We start from the raw sequence: 12,951 nt of genomic DNA on the forward strand, positions 1-12,951 counted from the left end.
CTCAGGCTGAGCCCAGGTTTATTTCCTAAACTGAAAACGAAATGCAGTGATTAAAGGAGATAAGATCTGGGTGTTCCATCCTCATTGTGGCTTTCAGGCCGCTGTGGAAGATGGTGTGGGTGTAGGGATCTAACCTGGGGAGCACAGGGGCAGTGGGACTCAGGCAAGTCACTCCTGCCCTCTGAGCCAACCTCCCATGGGAGATTGGAAATGAAGATGCTTTGCGAACTATCCTGGGCAGAGCAGGTACAAGGCTTCCTGGCTCACTGGATCATGGCCAGCACCGCAGGCATCAGCTTCTGCTTTATGGTGGGGTCTGCAGGTGGAGAGTCCTTGGCCTTCAGGATGACCTCATGGGCCTCCTGGAAGAGATCCTCTCCCACTGCTGCCTCCACACGCCGGCACCATGCAGCCAGCTTGGGTCTACCTTCAAAGACTTGGCAGCCAGCACCCACAGGCTGTAGGGAGAAAGAGAACGGGATGGGGGTGGGTTGGCAAGGTCAAGAATGGCAGCATCTGCCCGGTTTGGGGGCCACATAGCTCCAGAAGAGGTTTCCATAGATAAGCACAGCCGGTGGCAAGACTTCAGCAACTCCCCAGGGCCCTCCCCGCCTAGCAGGCCCACCCTATCCATACAACTCACATGCATCAGCTCTGTGATGGCTACCAGGTCAGCCAGGGAGACATGGGGCCCAATGAGAAAGGCCTTGTTCTGGAGGAACTTGTCCTCAAGCAACTGCAGGGTCACATCCAACTCAGCAAGGGTGGTCGCCAGCATCTCAGGAGATACTGGCTCACCCAGGAAAACAGGGAACATCACCTGGTAGGTGGGGAAGCAAAGCAAAGGGTTAGGGGCCAGCCCAGCCAGCCTCAGGGGCAGGAAGGCATGTGTGCCTCCCCACCCCAGTTTGCGCTGCTTTCTGGCTACATGCACCTCTCTTCTATAGCCTGGGTAGGCCTGCAGGGAGACTCCCAGAGGACCATCTTTCCCAGAAATATTCCTTCTTCTGTGATCTCTGATGGCTGAACCTCAGAAGCATCCGACAGAAGGACTCAAAGGGGACCTGAACAATGAGTTTTATACTTTGGAAGTAGGTATTAGGCTTGGGAACAATCTATTTTATAACATCTTTCCCCCTGAATATAAAGCCAGTACCTCTTACTGTATAAGTAATTAGGAAGATAAGCTAATAAGATTTCCACCCTGCCACTTATAGTGTGTGTGGACCCAAAACAAAATCCTCAAACACTCTGAACTTCAATTTCCCCGTCTATAATATAGGAATAATAATAGTGCCATGACTCCTCTTGTAAATGGAAAAGTGGGGCCCAGAGAGGCACCGTCACTTGCCTGAAAGGCACAGTCAAGAAAAGACTAAGTCAAGAGTAGAACCAACATTTTCTGAGGGACTAAGGAGGAAGGCCAAGAAAGAGTGGTGTCCAGGATTCTGGGAGGAAGGTGTTTTAGGGGGAAGCCATCAACAGCCTCAAGGTTGGCAGAGCTGTCTGGGAGATACATAGATGGGGATCATGAGAGGGAGGCTTCATGCTTTGTTTGGTAAGGTCGTTTGGGAGAGCCTGAGATACAGGTAAACAGATACACGGGACTAGGACTGTACACGAGCCCTGGCTTTGGGCTTCAGTTTCCTCTCCCATACAAGGTAGACAGAATCAACGATCGCCCACTGGTGCCCTGGAGGCCAGTTCTGAGCTAATAACATTGGTCTGGCTACAGAGTTTTTAAAAATATCGATCAGTTGCTGACATTTAACATGGGGACATTTCATATGAGAGTCCAGACTTCCAGTTTCTTTTTAATTAAATATTTTTTAATGTTTATTCATTCTTGAGAGAGAGAGACAGAGAATGAGCAGGGGAGGGGCAGAGCAAAAGAGGGACACAAAATCTGCAGCAGGCTCCAGGCTCTGTCAGCACAGAGCCCGATGTGGGGCTCGAACCCACGAGCTATGAGATCATGACCCAAGCCGAAGTCAGACGCTTAAACTTAACTGACTGAGCCACCGAGGTGCCCCTCCAGCTTCTTTTGAATGTAAAGGGTGCTGGCCATAGGGTATCCCTGCTCAGTATCTAAGGCTGATGTTCATGGGCTCTCAGTCTGCAGAACCCCACCTAGGCCTCTTCCCTCTATTTATTATCTGCCTCACCCCTGCAAGAGGTTGTGGACTCTCTACATTTCCCTTCTGTTCCAATTTGGTAGATTCAAAATTCTTAGGGTTTTAAAAAGTGGTTTTGTTCCCTTTATTATTTTTTTTAAGATTTTATTATTTTTTGGAGAACTATAGACCAATTTCCCTGATGAACATGGATGCAAGAATACTCAACAAGATATTAGCCAACCAGCTCCAACAATAAAACATTAAAAAAATTATTCACCACGACCAAGTGGGATTTATACCTGGGATGCAGGGCTAGTTCAATATCCGCAAAACAATTAATGTGATTCATCACATCAATAAAAGAAAGGACAAGAACCATATGATCCTCTCAATAGATGCAGAGAAAGCATTGGACAAAATACAGCATCCTTTCTTGATAAAAACCCTCAAGAAATTAGGGATAGAAGGAGCATACCTCAAGATCATAAAAGCCATACATGAACAACCCAATGCTAATATCATCCTCAATGGGGAAAAACTGAGAGCTTTCCCCCTAAGGTCAGGAACAAGACAGAGATGTCCACTCTCACCACTGTTATTCATCATAATATTGGAAGTCTTAGCCTCTGCAATCAGACAACAAAAGAAATAAAAGGCATCCAAATCGGCCAGGAGGAGGTCAAACTTTCACTCTTCACAGATGACATGATACTCTATATGGAAAACCCAAAAGATTCCACCCAAAAACTGCTAGAATTGATTCCTGAATTCAGCAAAGTTGCAGGATATAAAATCAATGCACAGAAATCGGTTGCATTCCTATACACCAACAATGAAGCGACAGAAAGAGAAATCAAGGAATCAATCCCATTTACAGTTGCACAAAAACCATAAAATACCTAGGAATAAATCTAACCAAAGATAGGTTAGTATCCAAAATCTATAAAGAACTTATCAAACTCAACACCCAAAAAAAACAAATAATCCAGTGAAGAAATGGGCAAAAGACATGAATAGACACTTCTCCAAAGAAGACATCCAGATGGCCAACAGACACATGAAAAAATGCTCAACATCACTCATCATCAAGGAAATACAAATCAAAACCACAATGAGATACCACCTCACACCTGTGGCGCAGTCTGTTAAGCGTCCGACTTCAGCCAGGTCACGATCTAAACTGTCAAACTAAAAATAGAACTACCCTATGACCCAGCAATTGCACTACTAGGCATTGATCGAAGGGATACAGGTGTGCTGTTTCGAAGGGACACGTGCACCCCCGTGTTTATAGCAGCACTATCAACAATAGCCAAAGTATGGAAAGCGCCCAAATGTTCAACAATGGATGAATGGATAAAGAATGTATATATATGCAATGGAGTATTACTCGGCAATCAAAAAGAATGAAATCTTGCCATTTGCAACTACGTGGATGGAACTGGAGGGTATTATGCTAAGTGAAATTAGTCAGTCACAGAAAGACAAAAATCATATGATTTCACTCATAGGAGGACTTTAAGAGACAAAACAGATGAACATAAGGGAAGGCCAACAAAAATAATATAAAAACAGGGAGGGGGACAAAACAGAAGAGACATAAATATGGAGAATAAACTGAGGTTACTGGAGGGGTTGTGGGAGGGGGGACGGGCTAAATGGGTAAGGGGCACTAAGGAATCCACTCCTGAAATCATTGTTGCACTATATGCTAATTTGGATGTAAATTTTAAAAAATAAAAAATAAAATTAAAATAAATAAATAAATAATTTTTAAAAAGATTTTATTATTTTTTTAAAGTAATCTCTTCACCCAACATGGGGCGAGATCAAGAGTCACATGCTCTACTCACTGAGCCAGTCAGGTGCCCCTGTTCCTCATTAAATATAAAAGACCATAATCGGGTAATAAATACATTCTGATGTATTTATATAATGAATTACTACAGAGTAGGTTAAAAATGGATAAATTAGATCCACCCATGGCAATATAGAAAAATGTACATTGCAGAATGATATGGGGAGCACTTACATAAAACTTCAAACACTCAAAGCAAAACTTTATTTTGTTTATGAGTACACATAAATATAATAATGTATAAAATCGTGAACTGGAAGGACTCCCACCAGATCCCAGAGCAGGGTGGCTTCTCAGGAAGGCATGAGGGCAACCAAGAAGTTTTTTGGCTTTTGTTTTCTGTTTCTGTGTTACATATGAAATGACAGGAGATAGAACAATAAAGCCAATGACCCATACACTTTAAATGTTTTTTTTTTAATGTTTATTTCAGAGAGATACACAGAGTGTGTGTGTGTGTGTGTGTGTGTGTGTCTGTGTGTGAGCGGAGGAGGAGCACAGAGGGGGACAGAGGATCCATCCAAAGTGGGCTCCATGCTGACAGCAGAGAGCCTGATGCAGGGCTGGAACTCATGAACCGTGAGATCATGACCTCAGCCGAAGTTGGATGCTCAACCAACTGAGCCATCCTGGCTCCCCGATGACCCATACACTTTAAAAATGAGGAATCCCATTTCTTATTGGATACCAAAGTCACAAAAACCATAGCTCCCATCATAATAACGGTGGAAAGAAAATAATCTTATTTTTCTTTAAAGCCATCAAAGAATTATAGAACTAGTTAAAATGGAAAATAAAAGAAAGTACAAAAAAATAAAAGAAAAAAAGCCAAGGGTGCCTGGACGACTCAGTCAGCTTGAGCATCTGACTCTTGATTTTGACTCAGGTCACGATCCCAGGGTCATGGGATTGAGCTCCATGTCGGGCTCCTCACTGAGCATGGAGCCTGCTTAAGATTCTCTCCCCCCACCCCCCGCCCTCTGTCAATCTCAAAAGGTTCAAGCAAGTTGGGCTCTGCACTGACAGCACAGAGCCTGCCTGGGATTCTCTGTCTCCCTCTCTCTGCCCCTCCCCTCCTTGCACGCACTGTCCATCTCTCTCTCTCAAAAAATAAATAAATAAACCTTAAAAAAAAAGTTTCCATATGCTTAGAGACAAATATCTCCTTCTGGGAAAGAGAACGAATGAGAGATAACAACCATCAGGGAGTAATGGTTACCCGGGCAAAATTAGAAGTAACAATTTAAATGTTGCTTGCAGGAGTATTTCTATTTACCAAGAGCCCTAAAGAATGTTGACCATGAAGAGAGGCATCCTGTGATTGTCCACTAAAAAGTGACCATCACAAGATAATGACCGTGGGACTGAAAGATGTTTCCCTGCTCCCAGCCCCTCACCCTTTGGAAAAGTGCCTTTATAAGCTGTACATGTTGGGGGGGGGGGTGGCAACATTCCTCTTTCTTGTTGGCTCCCCTGTGTACAAGCTATCTCTAATAAACTCCGCCTGCTTTCTTTCTCAGTGTTTATTTTTGTGACATTGAGATTCAAGAACTGGACTCAGGGGTCCAGTAGCATCCATCTCCAAACTCATTCATCATCCCAAACTGAAACTCTGTGCCCATTAAACAACTTCCCTTTCCCTCCTCCCCCCGCCTCAAACCCCGTCCCCTGGTAGCCATCTTTCTACTTTCTCATCTTTATGAACTGAAATAGTCTAGAGATCCCACATAAGTGGAATCATACAGGGGCGCCTGGCTGGCTCAGTCAGAGGAGTGTGCAACTCTTAATCTTGGGGTCATAAGTTCCAGCCTCACGTTGGATATAGAGATTACTAAGAAAAATAAACCTCAAAAAAAAGTGATAAAAAATCTTTAAAAAGATAAAACAAGGGGCACCTGGCTGGCTTAGTCCATGGGGCATGAAACTCTTGATCTCAGGGTTGTGAGTTCAAGCCCCATAGTGGGTATAGACATTACTTAAAAATAAATTTAAAATCTTAAAAAATAGGGGCGCCTGGGTGACTCAGTCGGTTAAGCATCCAACTCTCTGTTTCGGCTCAGGTCATGATCTCATGATTCCATGGGTTCGAGCCCCACTTTCGGCTCTGTGCTGACAGCGCAGAGCCTGCTTAGGATTCTCTCTCTCTCTCTCTCTCTCTCTCTCTCTCTCTCTCTCCCTCTCTTTCTCTGTCCCCGCCCCCTCTCCCCCCCACTCATGCTATCTCTGTCTCTCTCAAAATAAATACATAAACTTAACAAAAAGTTTTTAACCTTAAAAAATAAATATATAAAAGTGGAATCATAGAGTATTTGTCTTTTTCTGTCTGGCTTATTTCACTTAGCATAATGTTTTTAAGGTTTATCCATATGATAACATATTGCATTATTTCCTTCCTTTTTATGGCCGAATAATATTCCTTGGCATGTACATACCACTTTGTTTATCCATTCATCCATCCATGGACACTGGCGTTTCTCCCACCATCTAGCTACTGTGAATAATGGTGTTGTGAACAACAACAGGGGCACCTGTGTAGCTCAGTCGGTTAAGTGTCCAACACTTGATTTCAGCTCAGCTCATGATTGCACAATTCATGAGTTTGAGCCCCACATTGGGCTCCGTGCTGACAGTGCAGAGCCTACTTGGGATATTCTATCTTTCCCTTTCTCTGCCTCTCCTCACCTCAAAATAAATAAATAAACTTAAAAAAAAAAAAGACATCTGAAACCAGAGATGAACTGAAACTAACTAAAGCTACAACCTAGCCCACCTCCTGATTAGCTGGAAGAAATTAACCTCATACCATGGCTGCCTGAGGGAGGAAACTACAAACTCTTTCTAGAGGCATTTAGTATGTACTTCTATCTCTGACTTCTTTTATTTATTTTTGTAAAGTTTGTATTTATTTATTTATTTATTTATTTACCTTTGAGAGAGAGAGAGAGCACAGAGGAGAGAGGCAGAGAGAGAGAATCTTAAGCAGGCTTCATGCTCAGCATGGAGCCAAATGTGGGGTTCAATCCCACAACCCTGGGATCGTGACGTGAGCTGAAATCAAGAGTCAGATGCTCAACCAATTGAGCCACCCAGGCGTCCCTCTACCTTCTTTCAAACATAATATGTAGCACACAATATTAAATTATGAGACATGCAAAAAAAAGAAGAAAATGTGACCCATAATCAGGAGGATTAAAAACGGCCAATAGAAATAGGTCCACAGGGGACCAAAGTATTAAAATTAACTGACAAATTGGGGCACCTGGGTGGCTCAGTCGGTTGAGCGTCCGACTTCGGCTCAAGTCATGATCTCACTGTTCATGGGTTCGAGCCCCGCGCCGGGCTCTGTGCTGACAGCTCGGAGCCTGGAGCCTGCTTCAGATTCTGTGTCTCCCTCTCTCTCTGTCCCTCCTCTGCTCATGCTCTGTCTCCTCTCTCTCAAAAACAAATAAACATTCAAAAGAAAAAATGTTTTAAAAAAATAAAAATAAAAGTAGCTGACCAAGACTTTTAAGTAATGATTATAAATATGCTCAAGAATTTAGAAGAAAATATGGACTAAGCAGGTATACAGATGGTGAATTTCAGCACAGAAATGGAAACTTAAAAAAGAACCTAGTGGAATTTCTAGAACTGAAAAAAAAGTATCTCAAATAAAGACTGTATTACATGGGTTTCATAGCATCGTGGGGGCAACAGAAGAATTAGTGGAGTCAAAGTCAGAGCAGTAGAGACTCTCCAAATGGAAAAGAAGAATGCGATGGTGCTTTAGCCCCTTTGGGGTGATACCCTGACTGACCTCCCCACCCCAGGGCCTCACCTTATGCCACAGGGCCCGGAGACAGCTTCTCCGCAGGGTCGTATGCTGCCATGCCAGGTACTCATCCACACGGGCACAGGCCTGTAGATCCTGGGGGTACCAATGGTCAGCGACTTTATACTTGCGGGTCAGGTAGAGCAGGATGGCCACACTGCAGGGGAGGAAGGACACTGTGTGAGGGGCTTTATAGAGTCCCTTCTTTAATCTTCCTGACAATGTGCCAAGGCATTTGCCTTATTCTTCAGACAAGGAAGCCATGCTTAGAATAGTGAAGGGACTTGCCCAGGCACAGTTTCAGAAGAGCTGAGAGTCTCTCTGAGGCTCATCCTACCACCGGGCAAAAGCCCACAGCAGAATATCCTGCCAAGTGTTCGGAGACAGTTTCTGACCAGAGAGCTTCCTGGAGGAGATACCATCAAAGCTAAGCCTTAAAGAAGTTTAGTTCTTCTTAGCCTGCATCCATTCTCATCATCTGGCATCCAGCCTAGCCTCAGACGGCCTGATTGCTCAAAAAGGCTTTCTTGGGGCGCCTGGGTGGCGCAGTCGGTTAAGCGTCCGACTTCAGCCAGGTCACGATCTCGCGGTCCGTGAGTTCGAGCCCCGCGTCAGGCTCTGGGCTGATGGCTCAGAGCCTGGAGCCTGTTTCCGATTCTGTGTCTCCCTCTCTCTCTGCCCCTCCCCCGTTCATGCTCTGTCTCTCTCTGTCCCAAAAATAAATAAAAAACGTTGAAAAAAAAATTAAAAAAAAAAAAAAAAAAAAGGCTTTCTCTGTTCTCCCTAAAGCATCCTGTAGGAAACACTGGGGGTGCTGCAGGATCATGGGACAGAACAGACAAGGCTCCTGGAGCTTCCTCCTGCCCTGGGTTATGAAGGTGTTGTGACAGGGGTGGACCTAGAGGGCCCCTGAGTACGCATGAATTGTCTCTAAAATAAAGGGGTAGGCCAAGATGGTTCCAGTGAGGTCTGGTAGCAGTTACCTCTCAGCCAAGGTGAAGTCCCCATCTTTCAAGGCAGGCACCTTCTTCAGGGGGTTCACCTGGGCAAAGGCATCGCTGAGGTGTTGGCCTGCAGAGAGCCCATCGTGTTGGGGGAGGGAGTTACCACTGAGGCCTGCATGGCCTGTGCCCACTCCCTCCTATGCCCAGGCCCCAAATTCATGACTTTTCTCCAGCCCCCAGCTGTTCTCCTGCATGGCCTAGGCTGGTGAGGGCCACTTTGAAAGAAACAAGAGACTACTCTGCCAAATGTTGCAAAATGAACCTAGTCAGCCCATGCCAAGTCCCTTTGTGCACAGCCCAAGGTGCAGGATATGATGCTTCAGTTGGGCCTTCGTACGCACCCCACCCATCACCTTTGCACCAACCCCAGCCTCATAAGTTCATATTCAGGGTGCCCCAAGCTTTCAGAGCAGGGTGGCTGTTCACCCTAATGGAGCTCTGACTTCGTACAGTGCCCCTTTCCCTGTGGACTCTAAGGTAAGGTCACCAAATACAGAGAAGTGGCCTCTTCCTGGTATCTGTTTACCTGCAAAGAACTTCTACCAGCTCTTCTGTGTCCCCTTATTCACCCTGTCCTGGCCATTAGGGACGCAGGGGCTGGCCCTACCTTTAGGCTCTGCTGGAGCTGGGACAGTCACATTTTTGTCCCCAAAAGGTGCAGCCTAGTGTCCCCGGGGACACAGGCCTCTGCTTGAGTGCATCTGGGTGGTTCCTACTCCTTCAGATGCAGCCAGAGAGAAGCTTCTGAACAGCACTTAAGCTCATTGCCATCCTGCTCAACAGTCTTCAGTGGCTCCCTATTACCCCAGGATCAGGTGGAAGATCCTCAAAGCCGTATATGATTGCCTTCACCCTCTAGCCTCAAACACACCCACCATCCTCCCACTTCCCTCCCTGAGACTGCTCCTTCTTCACCAGACACACCTGCCCTCCTCTCCTAGTGAAACACACTGCTCTCTGCACCCTTTATTTAACAGCCTGGCTGGGATGTTCTCTTGTCCCTATGCCTTCTCCCCTATACTCTGCAGAGGTAACCCCTGGGCAGGACAAGTGGAAAATGCCCTGGAGGGGGAGAAGATGATGATTCAGGCAGAGGGACAGGCCAGTGCAAAGGCCCCACACTGGTGGGGAAGCGATGAGGGGAAAGGCTCAGCCAAGGAGAGTTACCCTACTTGCCCACCCAGGAATACCTGGGTCCTGCCTCCCTCTTACCCCCCAAGTTCCAACTGTGTCCTTGGAGCCTCAGGAGCCTGCCAGAGAAACAAATCCTCCTGTTGAGAGTGCAGGGATCACCAAGCCCAGCAGCCTTCCCTGCAGTCTCCCCTCAGGCTCCCAGCACACCCCCAGGGGGACCCCCACCCAGCAGGAACAAGAGAGGCAGAGGACAAGGTAAAGCAGGAGAAGGCAAAGCAGAAGAAGGAGGAAGGGACAGAGGGGGACCCCCAGTGCAGACTGGACCAATGCATAGAGCAGGGCTGGAAAGTGAGACCCTGGGACAGTGACAGTTGTTGCCGAATTTCAGCAGTTGGGGGCCACCAAGGAGGGACTCGGCCCCGCCCGGGTCTCTGTGCTCAGCCCTCCCCCTGCCCCCATCTCTGTTCTAGAGGTCCTCTATCCCTATGTCCAGGTGTACCCTTTCTTTTTGCTCACGAGGTCTCTCTTTTTCAAGTTCTCCACCCTTCTACTCGGCCTCCGCCGAGCCCCATCGCCTACTCGGTGCGACGGAGCACTGTTTGGGGGATGAATCTCGGATCTCCCTGGCGGCTCACCTTTTCCGGCGATGGCCCCGAGAAGGAGTTGGCGCCGGAGGTCCTTTTAAGCAATATTTGGCCTCCCCGTTCCTCCCCGATCTCTCAATTCCCAAACCCGAGCCTCGGCCCACCTTTGAGCAGCTCCACTGTGCGCATCTCGAAAGGAATGCGGTTCTTCTTGGCAAAGATGTAGATGGCGCGGCAGGGCTGGGACAGCAGGTCCAAGTAAAGCTCCAGGCCCATGGCGGGGCGGAAAGACCCGACTCGTGACCCGAGGGACTCTGCAAACCCCAAGCTGCCAGGGAACTCACACACAGTCCTCGCGGCCACCCCCCACCGGCCACCACTCCCCATTGGGCAGCTCCGGGCACCCCGGCACTTTGGTCCAATGGCTGCGCGGCCATGGGCCTGTCTGATAGGTTGGTTAGAGCAGCGCACCGCCCAGCAGGCCAGGTGGTGGCGCGATGGTCATCCCTCGGAGGGTCCTTTGTGACTATCTTATTTCACTTACCATAGTGTCTTCAAGGTTCTTCCATGCTATTTGTGTCAGAATTTCCTATCGTTCCCATTTTAGAGATGGCGCAATGGAGGCAGAGAGTGATTAAGGACCCAGAAGGTCAGGCTCCAGAGATCTTAGCCCCACACCCCAGAGATCCTGATACTAGCCAATGGCACAGCCTCAGGGCTTATGTCTAGCATTTTGTGGTAACTCACTCTGCTCAGATGCTACTCCCTGTACTTGGGTCTTCCTGCTCCTGCCGGCACAGTGCCTCACATTCCCTGAGTTTGTTTCTTCCCTCATTCAAATCATGGGGAGAGATCCAGCAATCCCATTTCTGGGCATATATTCAGATGAAATGGAAACAGGATATGAAAGAAATATTTGTGCACCCACGTTGATGGCAGCATTATTCACAACAGCCAAGATGCGGAAACAACTATTCGAGGGATGAATGGATACAGAACATGCGTACAGACACAATGAAATACTATTCAGCCGCGAGGAAGAAGGAAATCCTGCCATTTGTGACAATCTGAATGAACCTTGAGGGCATTGTGCTGAGCGAGGTAAGTCAGACAGAGAAAGAAAGACAAATATGGTATCACCACACTTCTATGCAAAATCTAAAAGAAGCCAAACTCAGAGAAACTAAGTAGAATAGTGGTTACCAGGGCCTGCGGGTGGGAAAACTGGAAAGATATGTAAGGGTACATACTTGCAACTAGGAGAGAAATAAGTTGTGGAGATCTATCACAACATAATTACTATTAGTCAACAACATTAGTTGTCAACATTATAGTCAACAACTGTATTACAATTTCAAAGTTGCTGAGAAACTAGATCTTAATTGTTCTCCCCACAAAAAAGAAATAATTAGGTGACATAATAGAGGTGTTAGTTCATATATAATATGTAATATATATATATATGCATATATATATGCAATATATAAATGTATCAAATCACCATGTTGCACACCTTAAACTTCCACAGTGCTATAGGTCAATTATATCTCAGTAAGAGATAGGTAGGTAGGTAAGTAGGTAGGTAGAGAAAATGGTGGGGAGGCTAGAGCCCTCCAGGGCCCTTGCAAGTTGCCACCCCTAGACACACCTCTGAGCCTTGATCATAGGCCTATTCCTTGCTACCCAGGAATCCCCCTAGAGCCTGCCACCTGGATGCTCAGATGGTGTCTGTGTCATCTTCTAAAACAAGTCCAACTGAAAAATGCACCTGCAGGAACACGAGGTTTTCTACACAGTAAGGAAGATTTCTGCAAAGAAAGGAAATGTTGGTAATAATGATCTTTAACAGAGAAAAAAGTTTTTTTAATTTTTTTATTTTATTTCATTTTATTTTTTTTTTTTAGAGAGAGCACACTCAAGTGGGGGGAGAGCAGCAGAGGGAGAGAGAGAGAGAATCTTAAGCAGACTCCACACTCCGCGCAGAGAGACATGGGGCTCAATCCATGACCCTGGGATCATGACCTGAGCCGAAATCAAGAGTTAGACGCTCAACTGACTGAGCCACCCAGGCGCCCCTCACTGGGAAAAAAAAAAAAAAAAAAAAAAATTAAGGAAGGATGAGAACTTCAGATTTCAGTGGTGAAGTTTGAAAAAATAGCTAGACAGATGAGGCAACAGTTAGTTACCCAATGCCCACTTTCCACTGACCCCAGTCAGCACCCCCAGAGGAGCTGGGCAGGATCCTATCTAGGGCTCAGCCTCAATCTTGAAGGTTCAAAACCTACTTTGGTCCATATTCAGGATTAATCCTTTTCTTTGGGTCTGACTCACGTAACCTATCTCACAAGAGACTGATGGATTTATGATTCTATAGAAAAAGAGACAAAGGCTATTTATTTATTTGTGTTTTATTTATTTTTGAGAGAGAGAGAGAACGAGCCGG

At 46.3% G+C, this 12,951-nt stretch overlaps 1 protein-coding gene across 2 annotated transcripts; it reads right to left on the reverse strand.

Annotated features, from left to right (window-relative positions):
- On the reverse strand, window positions 1-10,868 carry LOC115498748 (glutathione S-transferase theta-1). 2 transcript variants are annotated; one of them, XM_030292364.1, is made up of 5 exons: window positions 10,673-10,868; window positions 8,770-8,857; window positions 7,793-7,943; window positions 644-820; window positions 1-458 (listed from the first exon to the last, which is right to left on the reverse strand). In XM_030292364.1, exons 1-5 carry the CDS (start codon window positions 10,782-10,784, stop codon window positions 264-266), a joined length of 723 nt encoding a protein of 240 aa, XP_030148224.1. In that variant the 5' UTR covers window positions 10,785-10,868; the 3' UTR covers window positions 1-263. The 2 variants fall into 2 exon arrangements, with proteins under 2 accessions (XP_030148224.1, XP_030148225.1); XM_030292365.1 differs by lacking the exon at window positions 8,770-8,857 and having other exon boundaries at window positions 10,673-10,837.
- Between the last annotated feature and the right edge of the window lie 2,083 nt (window positions 10,869-12,951).

Source organism: Lynx canadensis, chromosome D3, assembly GCF_007474595.2.
Source record: "Lynx canadensis isolate LIC74 chromosome D3, mLynCan4.pri.v2, whole genome shotgun sequence".
Classification (NCBI taxonomy): Eukaryota; Metazoa; Chordata; class Mammalia; order Carnivora; family Felidae; genus Lynx; species Lynx canadensis.

Excerpts from the sequence above, each read along its gene's own strand:
- LOC115498748 (XM_030292364.1), bottom strand. The coding sequence starts at position 10,784 with ATGGGCCTGGAGCTTTACTTGGACCTGCTGTCCCAGCCCTGCCGCGCC. Across the intron at positions 8,858-10,672 it reads CACAGTGGAGCTGCTCAAAG|GCCAACACCTCAGCGATGCC; the intron begins GTGGGCCGAGGC and ends GGCTCTCTGCAG. Across the intron at positions 7,944-8,769 it reads GACTTCACCTTGGCTGAGAG|TGTGGCCATCCTGCTCTACC; the intron begins GTAACTGCTACC and ends CCTCCCCTGCAG.